Source organism: Artemia sp. Qi Xiang Cuo, chromosome 3, assembly GCF_049724085.1.
Source record: "Artemia sp. Qi Xiang Cuo chromosome 3, ASM4972408v1, whole genome shotgun sequence".
Taxonomy (NCBI): Eukaryota; Metazoa; Arthropoda; class Branchiopoda; order Anostraca; family Artemiidae; genus Artemia; species Artemia sp. Qi Xiang Cuo.
This window is the reverse complement of record NC_142796.1, coordinates 39,522,352-39,545,422: the sequence shown is the minus strand read 5'-3', so window position 1 is coordinate 39,545,422 and position 23,071 is coordinate 39,522,352. Positions and strand designations below refer to the sequence as shown.

Below are 23,071 nucleotides of genomic sequence, written 5' to 3'. Positions count from 1 at the left end.
CTTTTATATTTATTTTCGATTTACATTGCTTTAGACATTTTTGCAGTGCTCTTTGCCTTAGTTGCTTGGATTAGTCTTATCACTTTTGATGTTCTAGGTTGTTCATTATCACCCGTCGTACTTTTACATTTCTCAGGTCATTCTCTTGATACTGTCTCATTTGATGGTCCAGTTTGTCCATTTTGAGCTTACCGTTTTGTCTTCTTTTGTTCTTTTTTGTACTCATTTTTTATTAACGTTATTTTACGTTTGCGTCCCCTAGATATTATGAAACAACTGAAAACACATTTTGAAATTTACAATACCAAATATGGGTACATAAATTTACAGATTTCTAAATTTTTGTTCTGCAAATGCTTCTGAAACGGTTTCAAAATTTATTTTCCCTGTGTCTCGACTTTCAGTTAACATGATTGCTAAGCTATTTATTCTATCCTGATTTATTGTTGATATCAAATAGTTGTTTTTATTGGTTTTAGCCTGGAAACTGATTTCTCTGCAGAAGCAACGCTTACTGGAATTGTTATAAACATTTCACAATTTCGAAAATCAATTGTTAATTTTGATGGTAGAGCGGGGCCCTTTCAAACGCGGGGCCCGATTGGACCCAATCTTTCCAATCGCCCTTTTTCCGGCCCTGGTGATAAAGCTTCCATATTATTTGTTGACAAGGAGTATTGTAAAGTCATGGTGCACAGTTTAGGATGGACAAAATGACGTGAGCCACTATCAAACCAATGGGTCTTAAAGTGCTTGTCCTAATCCTTGTCAAGTGCAATCTAAGGTAATTTCTATTTTAGCAGAAAACTCTGAATAACTTTATTAATACCAAATAAACCTAGAAAATTCAGGAATTCTCTTTGATAAGAGGAACATTTCTTTAGCCTTATGGCAGTAATCATCTGCTTTTTCAGTAATATTCCTTGGGAGGGGATTTATTTAGATGAAGAGGAAATCCATTAAAACAATAAAAAGCAGACAAATAAAAAAAAACAATCAAGATAAGTTGCTAAGCAAATCTTCCAACTTCCTCGTAAAGGGGGGTCCTCTCCTTACATACGGACCTACGTACGGTCATGAATACCTATCCTGTGGAAACTAGTATTTCAGAACCAATCCTCAAACACACTGCTTGTGGAGAGTGAGCAATTTTGTGGAGAGTGAACATTTTATGTTGTAAGCTATTAGAAATTTAGCATCTGAGTTAAAACCTTCTGGGAGGGGACTAAAATCCCTCTAGAAGGGGCTTAGCATCCAATAAACTTTTCCTAGATGCGACTATGCTCAAATAGCACTTTCAAAAAGTTCTTCAAGTCTAATCCTCTTCGTGGATCCTGAAGTTGAGCTTGGCGTCCTGGAAGGTTTAGTTCTAGGGTCAGTTATGTTCTTGAGTTATGTTAATGACGTTGATTTGGTACAGCTAACAGGAATGAGTCTAATATCCGTGTCAAAATTTGTTAATTTGTTTGAGAGGGTGATTCTTTGGTTCGATACTAAATACTTGGCCCTGAATTTTGACGAGTCAAACTTCCTGATTTTTTTTTTTTTTTTTTTTTTTTTTTTTTTACAGATTTCTCTGGTTGTCTGAAATTCCTCTTCCAGGGGGCTCTTTCATTAGACCTAAAGAGCGGTATGTCCAGTTTCTTAGTCTCCTTCTGAATCAAAAGTCCTCCTTCAAAAATCACATCAGTCTAATAAAGAAGAAACAACTAAGCTTTGTGACCACTTTCAATAGAATTAAAAAGTATTTTGTTTAGCTTGCAAACATATTGTAAAACTGAAGAAGGAATTTTAAGAAGTGTATAAATTTGGTTAAACCTGTGATTAAAAACAAACAGCGCTCCATTTTTCTTGACTAGATCCATTCCTTGTTGAGTTCCGGCAGTGCCAACAACCACATTTCCGTTTGCTCGAGCCCACTGAGTTACAGCCAAGCCAACAGCACCGCTGGCACCGTGAACCAGAACTTTCTCAGCTGGCTTAGCACCACCTCTAGAAAATCAAATGATATTAATATCAAAAGTAGTATTAATGATATTAAACAAGTATCGACAGTACTAGTTACACCATAAACAGGATTATTTCAGCTAGTTTACCACAATCTCTAATTATACTATAAATAATATTAAACAAGATCCACTTAACCAAGAACTAGAACTTTTTCACATGGCTTACTGCCATCTCAGTAATATCTAACACAGATATTACTGAGATGTGTTGGCTTGGCTGTCAGTCACAGCCAAGCCAACAGCACCGCTGGCACCGTGAACCAGAACTTTCTCAGCTGGCTTAGCACCACCTCTAGAAAATCAAATGATATTAATATCAAAAGTAGTATTAATGATATTAAACAAGTATCGACAGTACTAGTTACACCATAAACAGGATTATTTCAGCTAGTTTACCACAATCTCTAATTATACTATAAATAATATTAAACAAGATCCACTTAACCAAGAACTAGAACTTTTTCACATGGCTTACTGCCATCTCAGTAATATCTAAGGATGCAACTATATAACATCATTAAACAAGTATTAACAGTACTCGCACAATGAGCCAGAACTTTTACAAGTGGCACAGCCCAACCTCTTTGATATCAATAGATTTAAACTTAATGCAATTAATGTAGGCTTGATAAATAAATTTCTTTAATAGTGACTTCAAGTTAAAATTTTTAGAAGCAATTTTTTCCCAACTGTATTTTAGTAATTTAAATAGAGAGAAAAAAACTAATTGTAATGCTAGTTTCTTGGAAGTATGACTAATTATTAATTTCGAAGTAACAAGTAAAAATGACCTGTATTAGAAATTATCTTTGCGACGCAATGCACTGACAAATCTTTTTGTGCTAATTCCTTTTCATTGTTCCAAATGTATTTTTTAATACAGGGTCATTCAAATGAAAGGGAGGGGGCAACCGCTGCAAGCTGTTTCGGGCACAATGTCTGGGGGGATCCACGGCTAGGGCTGTTGTTTTTTTTATTTATGTTTGAGTTGGTATGGGCATGGGGCGTAATTAATTTTGCCCCTGGCACCACCAACCCTAGGAACGGTCCTGAGTTTATGATAGACTACAGTGATTGATGTGGTGAGCCCGCTGCGCTTCTTCTTCCGCGCCATAGCAAAGGTTTCTTACAGTGTTTGAAACAGGCAGAATGGTTATCCTTATTGTTTTTCTATTACCATTGCTTGATATCAATCTCGTTAGCTGTTTGTCTGGTCGCGTAATGCAACAATTTTCCCATATCGTCTGGCAGATATTCAGGTAATCAATCTATGCTACAAACTTTATAAAGCTATTATATTTTGAATCAAAGTTTAGGGGGGGATTTTTGACATTAAAAACCACAAAAATGTCAATATGAAACAATTAGTTGTTCCATATTATCTGGCAGCTGCCAAGGGCGCCGGCCGAAAATTTTCAAGGGGGGGGGGCAGACGCTAAAAAAACAATGGTGGTTGGGTGACAGTTTAGGTGGTTAAGGGCACCAAATTACGACTTTACCCCGAAGATGGCGAATTTACAATCAATTAACATTCTGAGAAGCTAATTGATTGAAAAGTATCAATAACTATATTTTAGGCTTCCAAGTTGCAAAAAGAGTAATGCCACACAGTGGCAGTACTGGATTCAACCAAATTGATTCGCTTTATTTGTAATGAAATTAGGCTACGTCTGGTGATCTGTAATGGCATATCAGTTATAATGAGAGATGGGGAGATTCATTGTTTAGGTTGGGGTAGGGTAGATTCCTACAAAAGTACATTTTAACGGACAAACTGCTTACTTTTCGTGAGGCTTCAGATAAATGTTGAAAGAGGTAGGGGGAGGAATTAATTAAAATGTTTTTCAATAATGCTAATATGTTACATTTCTATATCTACCAGCACAGAGGTGGAAAAGGCAAGGCAGGTGATCATCAGCCCCGCCATGAAATTTCTTTGGGGATGGCAAGTACTGCTAGGAACTTAGTTTTCAGAAATTTTCAATGGCAATGTTTTTCTTTTTCTATTTATATGAGGTACTTCAATGTATTTACAAAAAATGTATGGAATGTATTTATGGATAAGAAAATCCTCTTATAGAGATTGTAATGGCTTCAGTTATGTAGAAGATCAAAATTCTCACAGAATTTCCATCCATGGAAATAATAATCCTCCTTTTCATCCAACCGAAATTATTTAGCAGTAATATAAACAAGGGCTTTTCACCAAAATTACTATTCATCGCCAATTATTAAGTATATTCAAACTTTACCCAAAATTCAAGTTGAAAATTTAAACGCAGAACGGTACTAATCAACGTACAATTATTGATTTACACATTTAAGAGACGTTAACCATGAATTTAAGGCACCGGTACCTCAAATTATATCTTGGCAGGGCCTGGGCATGATTTGGAAAACAATCAGAAATTAAATAAAAAACAGGTCTTTTCTACTGAAAGCAAGAGCAGTTTTTAAACCTGTCTGAACTGATTATTCTTGTATGAAGGGGGATGTCTCCTCCTTAGCTCCTTACTCTTTACTGTGAAGTTTGCTTTTGTCCAGTTTTTTTTTAAGAAAATGTGCAATTGGGAAAAAAAATAATTCAAAGCACTAAAAAACTTTCGTTTAATAAGCAAGGTGTTGGGAAGGGGGCAGTCCCCTTTATATATATATAGTAATTTATATTTGTTTAAAGTTTTAAACTTGCTCCTTACTTTAGTTAAAAAAAACCTTTTCTATTTGCTTAATTACATTTCATGAAACTGTAAAGTTATTATGCTGATTCCAAATATACAAGTTTCATTAAGTTTAGTCTTACCCATCAAAAGCTACGAGTGCGAGAAAAAAGGGGGAAAGACCCCTTTGAAGTCATAGAATTTTAATGAAAATCCCCCAATCAGATTCAGCGTGTCAAAGAACCTTACTATAGATGTTTCAAGCTCATATGTGCAAAATGTGGAATTTTATAATTTTTGCCAGAAGAAAAATCACAGATGTTTTTATTTATTTTTTTTTTTTTAGTGGTGATCTTTCCGACCCAGTGGGCCTAGAACGTCGGGAGAAGGCTGGTTCTAAGGGAAATAAAAATTTCTAGTGCCCTTTTTAAGTGAGCAAAAAATTAGAGGGCAACTAGGACCCCTCCCACGCCACTTTTTCCAAAATCGTCCGATCGAAATTTTTTGATAGCTTTTTGTTCAGCATAGTTGAAATGCCCGATAACTATGTATTTGGAGATAAAATGACCCCATAAAGCCCCTAGGGAAAGGTCTTTAAGTTATAAAATTTGTCCATTGTTTCATTTGTTATTGGGAAGTATGCATACATTTTTTGGGTGGGGAGTGGAGGACAAATTTTCTAGTGGGAGAATTTTCCATGGAAAGGGTAGTTTCCAGGGGGTGGAAACTTTTCAGGGGAAATTTTACACTGGGGTATTTGCCAAAATCCCTATACGAAATTTCTTTCTATGTCTTGCTTTCTCTTTACTGATTCAATTTTACGCGTGACGATTTTAGGGGTAATTGTCCGGGATAAGTTTTCGCCAGGATTGAATTATCTAGAGGATATTTCTACGGGGATGGGGATTCTTCCGTGGAGGTGGAGCCAGGTATCCTGGCGCTATTTAAAAAACGATCAGAAAGTAAAAAAACAAGTTTTTCAACTGAAAGTAAGGAGCAGTATTAAAACTTCAAAACGAACAGAAATTATTACATATATGAGGGCGGTTCTCCCCTCCTCAACACCTTCCTCTTTACGGTAAAGTTAAAATTTTGTCCTAATTCTGTAAAACGACTTCTTAAACACAAGGGTCGTTTAATTAGAACAATAAGTGAGTCGTTTTTCCTGCTCAGCTGTGAGTTTTAAACATTCCATCGCATACGTCAAGATCGAAAGGACGTTGCTTCTGAAAAAGTGAAGTTTTAGCTGGAGTGAGTACTTCGCTGATCTCCAGGCTGGTCGAAGTCGTTGAAATGCCGAGCTTGCCAAGGCTATTCGTGTTCTCAGCTCGTTTTCGGAACCGCCTCTAAACGAGACGGTGCTACCAAGATACCGGAAGTCGGTGAGTTGCTCTATGCTTTCAGTCCCCAACTGGATATTCATCGGTGAGTTAGTGGTTGACATCGCTTTGGTTTTGGGGGCGTTGATATGTAACTCAAACTGCTCGGCTCTTTCGGCTAACTTGCATAAAAAGTCTTGAAGTTTGCTTGTGTCTTTCTCCACCAATCCAATATCGTCTGCGAGGTCGAAATCTTGGACTAGTCTGCCTGCAATTTTGATCCCGAATCCATCAATTTGTCTGAATATGTAGTCCTTTATGAGAATAAAGAGGAATGGAGACAATACATATCCTTGTTTGACACCTGTCATCTCTTTGATATCTTGTATTTCCTTCGGAGGCTCTCACACAGAATCTGTGTCTTCGGATATTGCTACGATAAGGCGAACCAGCTTTTCAGGAATACCGTAAAAGATCAGGATCCTCCATAGTATTGGACGGTCTATTGAGTCAAACGCTATTTCAAAGCCGACGAACAATAGATATAGATGTTGTCTCCACTCGTTTGATTCTTCAAGCATGGTGCGCAGTATGAATATCAGATAAGCGCAATATCTCTTTGGTCGGAAACCAAGTTGCTCCTCGCGTAAATGCGCGTCTAAGGCAGCTTGAAGTCTTGTCAGGATGATTATGCAGAAGTTTTCCGGGTATCGAGAAGAGGTTGATGCCTCTGTAATTACCACAGACTGTCGTGTCTCCTTTTTTGAACAATTTAATAATGGTTCCTGCTCTCCAGTCTTTGGGGACTTTTTCTTTTTGCCAGAGGAGGGAAAAAAAGCCTAGCCAAACCGAAAGGGACCTGCGGATTGATGACTTGACCATTTCTCCAGATATAGACTCACTACCTGGAGATCTTCCATTCTTCAGCTTATTCGAGGCTGAAAAGATCTCATCCGCCGTTGGCTGGTCTTCATTAATGAGGAGATCCAAAAACGGGCAGTCCGGAATATCTGGTGGAACAGAAGGGGACGGGCGGTTGAGAAGGCTTTCGAACTAATCCACCCATATATTTTTCCGGTCATCTGGATCGGTTAGCAGTCTTCCATTTTCCTCTTTTACTGGTCCATCTTTTACGTTGGTCTTCCCAACCATTTCTTTAGTTAGGCGGCACATAGCTCTCGTTTCACCACGTCGGGCTGCTTCTTCTGCCATTCTTGCTTTCTCGTTGAGGTTCTGTCGCTTGTCTGATCTAGCACTTTTCTTCACTTCTCTGTCCGCTTCTTTATATGCTATGTCTTTCATGAAATCAGCAGAGGGATCATTACTGAGCGTGCTCTGTTTTATTTGCTTGCGGTCTTCGATCAAGACCCATGTCTTCTGGGATATCCACTGTTCCTTCATTGACTTTTTAAAGCCAAAAACTCCTTTATCAGTTTCTGTGTAGTTCTGTTGTATAGTCGTCCAAGCCTTTTCCACGTCTTGTGGTATATCAGCAAGTGCCTCGAATCTGTTCGAGAGTTTAATGCTGAATTGTCTCCTAACATCCTTGTCTCTGAGCTTCTCCACGTCGAAATTTCTGGGTAATTTTGTTGGTTGTCGAGATCTGTTGGAGCGGAGTTTCAACTTGAGTGTTGCTACAAGAAGTTCATGGTCCGACCCAACGTCCGCACTTCTGTAACTCCTCACATCTTTCAGACTAGTTCTCCACCGTCGTTGGATCAGAAAGTGGTCAATCTTATTTTTGACAGTTTTGTCTGGGGATGTCCATGTATACTTATGGATATCTCTCTGCTCGAATAATGTACCTCCAATCCACAGGTCGTTCGACATGGCAAAGCTGACTAGCCTTGCACCATTTTCGTTGATAGCTCCAAGCCCGTGATGTCCCAACACCTCGGGGCAATAAGATCTGTCCTGACCAACTTTTGCATTTAGGTCGCCTGCCAAGCAAGCGACGTCATGGAGAGGGATGGAGTCTAGGACAGACTGGAGGGTTTCATAAAAATCGTCTTTCGAGGCTTCATCAGCATCATTTGTTGGTGCATAGCATATTACTAGTGACAGCTTTGCATGTTTAGATACAAATCGTGCATACAGGATTCTCTCATTAATTGGCTTCCACGAGCAGAAAGATTTTGCTGCATTTGGGTTCAATACAGCTGCGACTCCAGCTGCATGTCTGTCCGCTTTTTCGCTATATAGAACTGTATAAGTCGTGTTGCTGTTTACTTCTTTGAGCTTCTTTTCTCCGCAGCCCTTCCATCGTGCTTCGTTCACTGGGAAGATGTCAAGCCAAAAGTTTTCGCACTTTTGTAGAACTTGTTCAGTTTTTGAAAGAACCGACAAGGTCCTTACGTTCCAAAATCCGACTCGTACTGGTTTATTCACGTTCAGAAACCTGGTCGAGGGGCATACATGGGTCTTCATAAAGTTGGGATTTGATCCGAGGCTTTTCATTGACGTTTCTTTAGCATATTCTTTTTCTACGGGAGCGACTAGCTAGGCCACTGCCCAACCAGTTTCTTCGGCTCGGCTAGGGGCAGGGACGCCAATCCCTGATCGGGGGTGCCAGAACCCCCCGGTGCCTACCCAAATAGACGTAATAAACGTACCCAAATAGACGTAAACCCCCTCATAGACGTAATAATTTCTGTTCGTTTTAAGTTTTAATGTTGCTCCTTACTTTTAGGTGAAAATAACTTTTTTTTCTTTATTTAATGAAGGTTAGGGACGAACATTTTTCTAAAGGCAATGGAAAAAGTATGCCAATTAAAGTGAAAGTATATAAAAATGAAAAATGTAAGTAATTACAAAAAAAAATACACAAAACAATAGCCTAATTACAAATAATAAAATATGAACTCCCAGCATTCAGTTCTGTTGAGCGATGCCGAAGAGTTGGGCGGATATTTTTAACAATGTTGTCAGTTTTGAACTTAGCAATAAACCACCAAAACATCTAATGCCTTTAGACTTAGTATTTATAAAAAGTGACACATTATCAAAGTAGTTTGTTCAAAGTAAAACATAAAAACAAAGAGTAAGAAAATCCAATAGAAATTTTAATTCAATATTATTAATTTAATTTTGAATACCAAAAGCCAATGTATTTGACACCCTTATTCTTCATAACTGTAAAATATTAAATCTTTTTCAAAGTGACAACTAGATAAATACAATTACTCCTGGAAAAAAAGATAATAAAACAAGAAAACGTATCCGTTCAGGGGAAAATACAGAAATTCCTAGCATTCCATCAGGGGAAACATTTCTGATTTTAGTGGTTTCATATATCAGCTCAAAGGTACTCTTGCAATGCAAGCAAAAGTTGACGGCATATTCTTACCGAAATTACCACTTATTAAGTTGTTTTCCTGTGTTTTCTATGATCATAAGAACTTCTTTGTGCTCTAATAACTGCACTAATTACTAATAAACAAATACATATTTAGGATCACCATAAAAAGCTGATTCTTTGATTGAATGTTGTCAATGGTAAAGCGCTTTCACTGTTGTTATTGACAAGGATCGTTATTTACTTAACATTCATTACCATGAATAATTTGATTTTTTTTTTTTTTTGCTCCAAACAAATCATATAGAAAAATGTTTGTAGAAAACTTGTTAGGGGTTTCCAGTCACAAATTAAAATTTATATTTCCCTCATCAAGGCTCAGTGTCTATAGGTGAGAAATCCATACTAGGGCAGACTACAACTATTCGACGGTTTTTCCCTATTAGGCTTGATTTCCTTTGGTTTCCTTATAATTACTTTATTATCCCAAATTCTCAGGGGGGCATGGCCCCTTGCCCCCCTCCAATAATCAATCTATGCTATAAACTTCATAAAGCTATTATATTTTGAATCGAAGTTTAAGTGAGAAATTTTCGACACTAAAAATGACAAAAATGTCAATATGAAACAATTAGTTTTTCCATGAAATTTTAAAACTTCAAACCATGCAATCAAACCCTCTTTTACAATAAGAAAGTTCTGACTTCATACTGTTCTGATCTAGGTCAGAGCGGTAAAGCAAACGGGGAGCATAAATCGCGAGCAAAAAAGCTAGTATTTAATGATAAATTTCTTAGGCATTTTTGAGCAAACTGTCTATCTTACAAAGCCAGACAACAGATTACCACCTAAACGACATATTTCAGATTTATTTTACCTAGCATATATTCAATCAGTCTTTCGCTAGATTAAGACAAGTTTTTTTTCAACTGAAATTAAGGAGCAACATTAAAACTTAGAACGAACAGAAATTATTACGTATATGAGGGGGATTCCTCATCAACACCTCGCTCGTGACGCTAACGTTTTTTGTACTTTAAATACAGCCTTTTATTGTTCTAATTAAACGACCCTTGTTTTTCAGGAGCCGTTCTTAAAGAAATGTGACAAAATTCAAACTTTAGCGTAAAGAGCGAGGTGTTGAGGAGGACGCAACCCTCTTCATATACCTAATAATCTCTGTTCGTTTTAAGTTTTAATGTTGCTCCTTACTGTCAGGTGAAAAAACTTGCTTTTCTTTTTATTTAATTACTGATCGTTTTTCAAAAACTGCCAGGAAATCTGGCTGTATTTCCACGGAAAAATCCCCCTCCTCACAGAAAAATCTTCTAGACAATTTAATCCCGGTGAAAATTTACCCCGGATAATTATCCTTAACATCTCCATGCGTAAAAATAGGTCGGCAAACAGAAAGTAAAAAACACAAAACGAATTTCGTATAGGAATTCTGGCAAATTCCCCAAGCGTAAAATTTCCCCTGAAAAGTTCATCCCCTGGAAAATTCCCTCCCCATAGAAGCTTCTCCCCGCGGAAAAAACCCCTAGCTGAAAATTTGCCCCCTTAACCCAAAAAATGTATGCATACTTCCCAATAACAAATACTGTATGTAAGCAATTGGCGAATTTTATAGCTTAAGAACCTTCTCCCAGGGGCTGTTGAAGGTCATGTAATCTCCAAAAGCACAGTTATTGTGCCTTTTAACTATGCGGAACAAAATGGCTCAAAGTTTTGATCGGACGATTTTTGGTAAAAAAAGGGGGCGTGGGAGGGGGCATAGTTGTCCACCAATCTTTTTGGTCACTTGAAATTTCACTAGAACTTTTGATTTCCGTTAGAATGAGCCCTCTCCCGTATATTCTAGATCCACTAGATACGATTACCCGTGGGGAAAAAAATAGGCACCCATCCATTATCTTTCTCCCGGCAAAAAATACACAATTCCACATTTTTGCAGATAGGATTTTGAAACCTCTACAGTAGGGGTCTGTGATACTCTGAATCTGATGGTGTGATTTTTAGAGGGTGTTTCCTCGTTTTTCAAAAATCCGGCAAATTTTCTTTGGCTCGTAGCCTTTGATGACTAACACCCAACTTAATGAAACTGATATATTTGGAATAGCCATAATAAGCTAGATCTTTTGATATATCTATTGGTTTCAAAATTTCGGTTTTTAGAGTTTCGGTTGCTATTGAGCCGCGTCGCTCCTTACTTACAGTTTGTTACCATGAACTGTATGAAAGTACCTGGTAAAGACTATGTTTCTGTGCACAAGATATTTCTGAAAAATTAAAGCTAATCGAGGATAGGAAATATCCCCTCCTCAATGCCTCTCAATTCTTTTGATATATCTATTGGTATAAAAATTCTGTTTTTAGAGTTTCTGTTACTATTGAGCCGGGTCGCTCCTTACTTACAGTTCGTTACCACGAACTGTTTGAAAGGTGAAGCTTTCATAACCTTTTCTTGGGGAGGGGGAGGAAGAAAAATACCAAAATGTATCAGCAATTGATTTTTTTTTGCCTTGGATTGAATTTCCAGACTTCCACTGAAGTCTGGAAGGGTGAGGGGGCCTCTTTTTGGAGGTCGAGGAGATAAGGGCATTTGCCCTGTTGTACGACAGGCTCTTTGGAAACCTAGCTAAGTAATCTCAGCTTTAGGAACCAAATAAGATTGGATAGAACTGATTGAATCAGTCGGTATAACTTGTAGCGTTTGAGAGTGGAGAATGCAAATCTAACTTTTTTCAAGAAGTGCCAATCAACACCTTTTGGGTTAATGCAGCCAACCTACCATTTTTCTATCTATAATCTTCAGACCAAAACTTAATAAATGTTAAAAATTATAGCTTGTTTTATTATTTTCTGTCGTTTGTCTCTCGTTGGTAATCTTTAGTATGTTTTAACACATTAAAAAAAAAAAAAAAAAAAAAAAAAAAAAAAAAAAAAACACACACTTGGCCACTGCCCACCACTATAAAGAATAAATATTAAAAACAAACATTATCATTTAATCTCCGGGAACTACATATCAACAAAATCCCTATAAAATAAATCAAAACTCACAAAAAACAACCGATGTTCTTCTACTTATTTTGCTAAGGTCGATTTTACAATCGATATTAATAGGATATATAAATCATGTAAGTTTTATCTTTATTATATTTAAAATGTGGGATTCAAGTTTGTTCAGACAAAATACGGTCTACAATTGAAATCTATTGTTATTTAAATGCCTGAACAATATATATATATATATATATATATATATATATATATATATATATATATATATATATATATATATATATATATATATATATATATATATATATATATATATATATATATATATATATATATATATATATATATATATATATATATATATATATATATATATATATATATATATATATATATATATATATATATATATATATATATATATATATATATATATATATATACATAAATATATATATATATGTATGTAAGTAGAGGAGGGGGTACCAGTCGTGACGGGGCTCCTTATATGGGCATAGAATACTGACGGGGCTCCTTATAAGGGCATCGCCTTCCTAGGGAGAAAGATTGCGTAATCGGTCATTGACCTCTTTTTCCAATGTCGATTTATTTGATGTTTCTATGTGTAATAGCTCCGGAACGAAGGTTGCACATGCGCATTGAATTCTAACGGGAACAATGTTATTGATCTAGGACTCGAGGGGGAAGTGAATTTCCGAGAACTTGATTGCGTAATCGATCGTGAATTTCATGGTGTCCAGAAATAGTATTTGTTGTTGTTGCTCTCGCCAAATAATATGAGTTTCCCGGAATTTGGAACACCTGTGCTGTCGACCTCAATTCACCTATCGTGAATCAATAATTCCCCTTAGAAACAACAAATTAATTTCCCCTTTCTTGACAGATCAATCAATCAATGACATCATCTGTCAGACTTTAAAAATTTTCGCCCTAGAAACATTTCTCCAGGAATAGATCCAAATCATTAATGTCTTTGCCTCGGGAACAACTCTTTTGGTCGAACTCCAAAGGATATTAATAACCAAAGGCCATGGAAACAATTAGGCAAGAAACATCTTAGCGATGAATTGTTTTAGCGCGCGAAAAGGTTTCTTATTAATTTGAAATGCGTTAGCGCAGAGATGTCAATAACAAAGGAACACGCTGAATTTACGTTTAGGGATTATTTGGGCGAAACCGTTTTAGACAGGTTATGGAATTATTTCGGAGAAACAGATAGAGACATTTTAAAAGAAGATTTTTGAAGAGATTTTAGAAGAGAATTTGAGTGTGGTCGTTATAATACACAAGTTTCATTTGAACAGTGTTGTGAGGTCCTCTAACCCAACCCCAAAGGGTTCCAATTCTCCTACCCCAACCCCGAAGGAAGCCCCCGGTCCTCAAAGGCCCCCCAGGCCCCAACTGTCCCCCCGGACCCCCAAAGGCCCACCCAGACCCCCAAAGGCCATCCCCGGCCCCCCCAAAGGCCCATCGAGCTCCCAAAAGACCAACGGGGTCCCAAAGGCCCTACACCGGTCCCCAAATGTCCCCCAGGCACCCAACTGGCCCCCGGACCCCCAAAGGCCCTCCCCTGGTCCTCAAAGGTCCCCCGGGCTCCCAAAGGGCCAACCGGCCCCCCAAGGGTCCCCCAAACACCCTCCCTGGGCCCCCCCAAAGAGTCCCCCGGACCAGAGAAGCGCTGCCGGGATGCGCTGTGGCTCCAAAAAGCGCCACGGGGCAGGGAAGCGCCGCAGGGGATGCGCCGCAGGGAGGCACCGCAGGAAAGCGCCGCAGGATGCGCCACAGGGATGCGCCGCAAAAAAAAAGTAAACTAAAAAGTAAAAATTTCGAAATGTTATCCCCCAAACGCCCTCCTCAGTCCCCCAAAGGCCCTCCCCTGGTCCTCACAGGGCCCCCGGTCCTCAAAGGCCCCCCAAGCTCCCAAAGGCCCTCCACCGGTCCCCAAATGTCCCCCAGGCCCCCAACTGCCCCCCAGACACTCAAAGGCCCCCCAAGCTCCCAAAGGGCCACCGGCGCCCCAAAGGCCCACCCAGACACCCAAATGCCATCCCCGGGCCCCCCAAAGGCCCATCGAGCTCCCAAAGGACCAACGGGGTCCCAAAGGCCCTCCACCGGTCCCCAAAGGCCCATCGAGCTCCCAAAGGACCAACGGGGTCCCAAAGGCCCTCCACCGGTCCCCAAAAGTCCTCCAGGCACCCCAAGGCCCTCCCGGTGCCCCCCAAAGGCCCCCCAATCTCCCAAAGGATCACCGGCGCCCCCAAAGGCCCACCCAGACCCCCAAAGGCCCTCCCCCGGCCCCACAAAGGAATTATTTACTGACCTTCAGTTGTTGTGATTTTAAAAGTTCTGCTTTTGTTTTCTAAAATCATCGCCTAAAATGCCTCAAACTGTTTAACCCAAAGAGACACATACACAGAGACGACACAGAGACGACACAGAGACGACACAGAGACGGCACATAGACGACACAGAGACGACATAGAGAGAGAAACACACAGAGACACACACACAGAGACACACACACAGAGACACACTCACAGAGACACACACACAGAGACACAAACACAGAGACACACACACACAGACACACACACAGAGACACACACACAGAGACACACACACAGACACACACACAGAGACACATAAACAGAGACACACACACAGAGACACACACACAGAGACACACACACAGAGACACACACACAGAGACACACACACAGAGACACACACACAGAGACACACACACACAGAGATACACACACACAGACACACACACAGACACACACACACACAGACACACACACACAGAGACACACACACAGAGACACACACACACAGAGACACAGACACAGAGACACACATACAGACACACAGACACACAGACACACACACACAGTGACACACACACAGAGACACACACACACAGACACACACACACCGACAGACACCCACACAGACACACACACACAGACCGAAAAACAGACACACACAAACAGCCACCCACACACACAGACACACAAACACAGACACACACACAGAGACACACACGAACAGACAGACAGAGACAAAGACACACACACACACAGACACACACACACACACACACACACAGAGACACACACACACAGACACACACACACACAGAGACACACACACAGAGACACATACACAGAGACACACACACAGAGACACAACACAGAGACACACAATCAGAGACACACACACAGAGACACACACACACAGAGACACACACACAGAGACACACACACAGAGACACACACACACAGAGACACACACACAGAGACACACCCAGAGACACTCACAGACACACACCCACACACAGACACAAACACAGACACACAGACACACACACAGACTCACCGAGAGAGACACACACACACACACATACACACACAGAGACACACACACACAGAGACACAGAAACACAGAGATACACACACAGAGACACACACACAGAGACAAACACAGACAGACAAACACACAGAGACACACACACAGAGACACAAACACAGACACACAAACACAGAGACACACACAAAGAGACACACACACAAAGAGACACACACAAAGACCTACACACAGAGACACACACACAGAGACACACACACAGAGTCACACACACACACACACACAGAGACACACACACACAGAGACACACACAGAGAGACACACAGAGAGAGACACACACACACACACACAGACACAGAGACAAACACACAGAGACACACACAGAGACACTCACACACAGAGACACACACACAGAGAAACACCCACAGAGACATACACACAGAGACACACACACAGAGACACACACAGAGAGACACACAAACAGAGACACACACACAGAGACACACACACTGAGACACACACACAAAGAGACACACACACATAGACACACACACAGAGACACACACACAGAGACACACACAGAGAGACACACACAGAGACACACACACAGAGACACACACACAGAAACACACACACACAGAGACACACACACAGAGACACACACACACACAGACACACACACAGAGACACACACACAGAGACACACACACAGAGACACACACAGAGACACACACACCAGAGACACACACACACACAGAGACACACACACAGAGACACAAACACAGAGACACACACACAGAGACACACACACAGAGAGACAGACACAGAGACACACACACAGAGACACACACACAGAGACAAACACACAGAGAAACAAACACAGAGACACACACACAGAGACAGAGATACAGAGACAAAGACACAGAGAGACACACACACAGAGACACACACACAGAGACACACACTCAGAGACACACACAGAGAGACACACACACACAGACAAACACACACACACACACACACAGACACACACACACTCACACAAACACAGACACAGACCAACAAACACACACAGACAGCCACAAACACACAGACAGAAACACACACAGACACACAAACAGAGACACACAGAGAGACAGACACAAACACAAAAACACACACAGACACACAGACACACACACACACACACAGACACACACACAGAGACACACACACGGAGACACACACACACACAGAGACACACACACAGAGACACACACAGAGACACACACACAGAGACACACACACAGAGACACACACAGAGGTATCACTCACTGTCACAATGAACGAGACACCCAAACACCGAGACTATGATCCCCAGACCAAGATACCCACACCCAAACACACACACACACACACTCAAACACAGACATACATACAGAGACACACAAACAGAGACACACACACAGAGACACACAAACATAGACAGACACAGAGAGACACACACACAGACAGAGACACACACAGACACAGACACAGAGACACACACACAGAGACAGACATACAGAGACACACATACACAGACACACACACAGATACTCACTAACACAGACACACACACAGAGACACACAAACAGAGACACACACACAGAGACACACACACAGAGACACACACACACACACACTAACAAACAGACACACACAGACAGAGACACACACACAGAGACACACAAACACAAAAACACACACAGAGACACAAACATACAGACACAAACACACAGAGACAAAAACACAGAGACACAAACACAGACAGACAAAAACAGAGACAGACACACACACACAAACACACAGACACACACACACACAGACAAACACAGAGACACACACACAGAGAGACACACACAGAAACACACACCCACACACACACAAACAGAGACACACACACAGAGACACACACACACAGACACACACACACAGAGACACACACGCAGAGACACACACAGAGACACAGACACAGAGACACATACACAGAGACAGACATAGAGAGACACAGACACTGAGAAACACACACACACACACACACAGACACATAGACAAAGAGACACACACACAGACAGACACAGAAACAGACAGAAAGAGAGACAGACACACACACACACACAGATACAAACAGACACACAGACACACACACAGACACAAAGACACACAGACACACACAGAGAGAGTCCCCCAGCGCCACAGACACAAAGACAGAAACTCACCGACACGGACACACACACAGTCATGCTAAAACAGACACACACACAGTGGCACACAACAGCACACACACCCACAGAGACACACACACACAGACACAAACCAACAGAGACACACACACAGACCCACACACACCCAGACCAACAAACACCGACCCACACACACACACACACAGACACACAAACAGAGACAGAGAGACACATACACACACACAGAGACACAAAAACAGAGACACACACACAGAGACAAAAACACAGAGAGAAACACACAGAGAGACACACACACAGACAAACAGACACAGAGATACACACACACATAGACAGATACAGATACACACATACAGACAGACAAACACACAGAGACACACACACACAGAAACAGAGAGACAATCACACAGACACTGAGACAGACACACACAGAGACACACACACAGAGAGAAAAACAGAGAGAGAAACAAAGACACACAAACAAAAAGAGACACACACACACACAAACGGAAACAGAGACACACACACAGAAACACACACACAGAGACACACACACAGAGAGACACACACACAGAGACACAGAGACACAGACACAGAGACAAACACAGAGATACACACACACACAGACACACAAACAGAGACACAGACACAGAGACACACACATAGAGACACAAACACAGATACACACACACAGAGACGCACCCACAGAGACACACACACACAGACACACATGTTCCTTTAGTAACTACGCAATTAATCCTAAATGAAGATATTTATGCAGAGTTTCAACTAGCTATGGCTAAGTTTGATAAAGACAAGCTATTTTCTTGTGAAAACACACAAAATCAGAATATATTTTCAATGTTACTTTAGTACCTACACAATTAGACTACAAATGAAGATATCTATGTAGAGTTTCGCCTACCTATGGCTATGCTTACTATAGACAAGCTATTTTCTTCAGAAAACACATACAATCATAAATAATGTTCAATGTTCCTTTAGTATCTACGCAATTATGATAAATTGAATATCGCTATTAAGATTTTCAACTAGCTATGGCTAAGTTTGCTAAACACAATCTATTTATTTGTGAAAACACACAAAATCAGAAAAAATGATCAATGGTCCTTTAGTACCTACGCAATTAGACTAAAAATGAAGATATTTACGCAGAGTTTCAACTAGCTATGGCTAAGTTTGCTAAAGACAAGCTATTTTCTTGTGAAAACACACAAAATCAGGAAAAATTATCAATGTTCCTTTAGTACCTACTCAATTAGACTAAAAATGAAGATATCTATGCAGAGTTTCAACTAGCTATGGCTAAGTTTGCTAAAGACAAGCTATTTTCTTGTTAAAACAAAAAAAAAAATAAAAAATTTAACCTGGTCCTTTAGGTAATACGAAAAGAGACTAAAAATTAAGTTAATTTTGCAGTTGTACTACGATCTATGGATATGTTTGACAAAGAATATCTGTTTCCATGTGAAAACACACAAAATCAGAAAAAAATTTTAAACTTTAAATAAGTACCTACACAATTAGACTAAAAATGAAGATATCTATGCAGAGTTAATTACCGCTCGGTATAATTTTGCTAAAGACAAGCTATTTTATTGAGAAAACACACAAAATCATAAAAAATTTTCAATGTTCATTTAGTACCTACACACTTAGACTAAAAATGAAGATCTTTATGCAGAGTTTTAACTAGCTATGGCTAAGTTTGCTAAAGACAAGCTATTTTCTTGAGAAAACACACAAAATCAGAAAAAATGATCAATGCTCCTTTAGTGCCAATTCAATTAGACTAAAAAATGAAGATATTTATGTAGAGTTTCAACTATCTATGGCTAAGTTTGCTAGTGACAAGCTATTTTCATGATAAAATACGCAAACTAATACAAAATTAATTAGTGAACCTTATCAACTACGCAAGTATACTAAAAATGAAGATATCTATGCATTGTTTCAACTAGCCAGGGATAAGTGTAATAAGGAAAAAATATTTTCTTATTAAAACCCACAAACGCAGAAAAAATGTTCAATTTTCCTTTAGTACCTACGCAATTAGACTAAAAATGAAGATATCTATGCAGAGTTTCAACTAGCTATGGCTAAATTTGCTAAAGACAAGCTATTTTCTTGAGAAAACACACAAACTCAAAATAAATTTTCAATGTTCCCTTAGTAACTACACAAATAGACTAAAAATGAAGATATTTATGCAAATTTTCGACTAGCAATGGCTAAGTTTATTAAAGACAAGCTATTTTCTAGAGAAAATACACAACATCAGAAAAAATGTTAAATGTTCATGTAGTACATACACAATTAGAATTAAATTAAGATTTTTATTCAGACTTTCAACTATCTATGGCTAACTTTGCAAATTACGAGCTATTTTCATGAGAAAAAACAAAAACTCAGAAAAAAAAAATTTTCATTTTTCCTCTAGTATATACGCAATTATACTGAAATGATTATATATATGCAGAGTTGCAACTAGCTATGGCTAATTTTGCTAAAGACAAGCTATTTTCTTGCGAAAACACAAAAACTCACAAAAAATAATGTTAGGTTGGATTAAGTTAGATTAGGTTTGGCTGGCCTGCGTACGCGCGCATAGAGGTTAGGTTAGGTTGGATTAAGTTAGGTTAGGTTAAGTTAGGTTAGGTTAGGTTAGATTAAGTTAGGTTAGGTTAAGTTAGGTTAGGATAGGTTAGATTAAGTTAGGTTAGGTTAAGTTAGGTTAGGATAGGTTAGCCTACGTACGCGCGTACGTAGGCTAGCCTAGCCTAACTAACTAACCTAACCTAACCTAACCTAAAATTACATAAAATAAAATAACTTAAAATAAAATAAAATAACTTCACCCCGACTATAATTTCCACCAATATCTGCGCGCGTACGTAGGCTAACCTAACCTAACCTAACTTAACCTAACCTAACAATATTTTTTCTGATTTTGTGTGTTTTCGCAAGAAAATAGCTTGTCTTTAGCAAACTTAGCCATAGCTAGTTGAAACTCAGCATAAATATCTTCATGTCATCCGAAGTGCATAGGTACTAAATTATAATTTAACATTTTTTTTTCTGATTTTGTGTGTTTTTGCAAGAAAATAGATGGTCTTCATCAGACTCACCAATAGCTAGCTAAAACTGCGAATATATAAATTCATTTTTAAGCCTAAATGTTTATGTACTAAAGGAACAATTAACATATTTTCTTAGTTTGAGTGTTTTCGCAAGAAAATAGCTTGTCTTTATCAAACTTAACCATAGCTAGTTGAAACTATGCATAAATATCTTCATTTTTAGTCTAATTTAGTAGGTACTAAAGGAACATTGATCATTTTTTCTGATTTTTTGTGTTTTATCAAGTAAATAGCTTGTCTTTAGCAAACTTAGCCATAGCTAGTTGAAACTCTGCATAAATATATTCATTTTTAGTCTTATTGCGTAGCTACTACAGGAACATTTAACATTTTTTCTTATTTTGTGTGTTTTCACAAGAATATAGCGTGTCTTTAGCAAACTTAGCCATAGATATTTGAAAATCTTTATAGATATCTTCATTTTTAGTCTAATTGCGTAGGTAATCAAGGAAAATTGAACATTTTTTCTGATTTTGTGTGTTTTCACAAGAAAATAGCTTGTCTTTAGCAAACTTAGCCATAGCTAGTTGAAACTCTGCATAAATATCTTCATTTTTAGTCTAATTGCGTAGGTACTAAAGGAACATTGATCATTTTTCTGATTTTGTGTTTTCACAAGAAAATAGCTTGTCTTTAGCAAACTTAGCCATAGCTAGTTGAAACTCTGCATAAATATCTTCATTTAAGCCTAATTGCGTAGGTACTAAAGGAACATTGAACATTTTTTCTGATTTTGTGTGTTTTCGCTGAAAATAGCTTGTCTTTAGTAAACTTAGCCATAGTTAGTTGAAACTCTACATAAATATCTTCATTTTTAGCCTAATTGCTTAGGTACTAAGGGAACACTGAACATTTTTTCTGAGTTTGTGGGTTTTCGCATGAAAATAGCTTGTCTTTAGCACACTTAGCCATAGCTAGTTTAAACTCTGCATAGATATCTTCATTTAAGCCTAATTGCGTAGGTAATAAAGGAAAATGTGTGTCTTTGTGTGTGTGTCTCTGTGGTCTTGTCTCTGTGTGTGTGTCTCTGTGTGTGTGCCTCTGTGTGTGTGTCTCTGTGTGTGTGTCTCTGTGTGTGTGTCTGTGTGTTTGTCTCTCTGTCTGGGTGTCTCTGTGTGTGTGTGTCTGTGTCTCTTTGTCTGTGTCTCTCTGTGTGTGTGTCTCTTTGTGTGTGTCTCTGTGTGTGTGTCTCTCTTTGTGTGTCTCTGTGTTTTTGTCTCTGTGTGTGTGTCTCTTTGTGTGTGTCTCTGTGTGTGTGTCTGTGTGTGTGTGTGTGTCTGTGTGTGTGTCTGTGTGTGTCTGTGTCTGTGTGTCTCTGTGTGAGAGTCTCACTTTGGAAGTGTGTCTATTTCTTTCTCTTTATGTGTGTGTCTGTGTTTGGGAGTCTGTGCCTTTGTGTGAGTGTTTGTCTGTCTGTGTGTGTGTGTGTGTTTTAGTGTGTGTGTCGTTGTTTCTGTCGGTTAGTTTGTGTCAATTTGTGTGTGTCTGTGTGTGTGTCTGTCTGTGTTTCTATCTGTGTGTGTTTCTCTGTGTCTGTGTGTGTGTGTGTGTGTGTCTGTGTATGTGTGTCTCTGTGTCTGTGTGTCTGTGTGTGTGTGTCTCTGTGTGTGTTTCTCTGTGTGTGTGTCTGTGGGTGTGTGTCTCTGTGTGCGTCTCTGTGTGTGTGTCTGTGTGTGTGTGTGTGTGTGTGTGTGTTTGTTTCTGTGTGTGTTTCTGTCGGTGTGTGTCTGTGCGTGTGTGTGTCTGTGTGTGTGTCTCTGTGTCTGTCTCTCTGTTTGTGTCTGTGTTTGTGTGTGTGTCAGGGTTTGTCTGTGTGTGTGTGTGTGTGTGTTTGTGTGTCTGTGTGTTTGTGTCTGTGTGTGTGTGTCTGTGTGTTTGTGTGTGTGTGTGTGTCTCTGTGTGTGTCTCTGTGTGTGTCTCTGTGTGTGTCTGTGTGTGTGTCTCTCTGTGTCTGTCTCTCTGTGTGTTTGTGTCTGTGTGTGTCTCTGTGTGTG

At 39.3% G+C, this 23,071-nt stretch overlaps 1 protein-coding gene across 5 annotated transcripts in view; it reads right to left on the bottom strand.

Moving 5' to 3' along the window:
• The window catches only part of LOC148954082 (zeta-crystallin-like), a 101,537-nt gene that overhangs the window by 21,811 nt on the left and 56,655 nt on the right, over positions 1 to 23,071 (bottom strand). For all 5 annotated transcript variants that reach the window (XM_089085880.1, XM_089085883.1, XM_089085884.1 and 2 more), the window contains exon 5: positions 1,819 to 1,992. In XM_089085880.1, the coding sequence (XP_088942006.1) occupies positions 1,819 to 1,992 (174 nt within the window). The remainder of the gene's footprint in view (positions 1 to 1,818; positions 1,993 to 23,071) is intronic.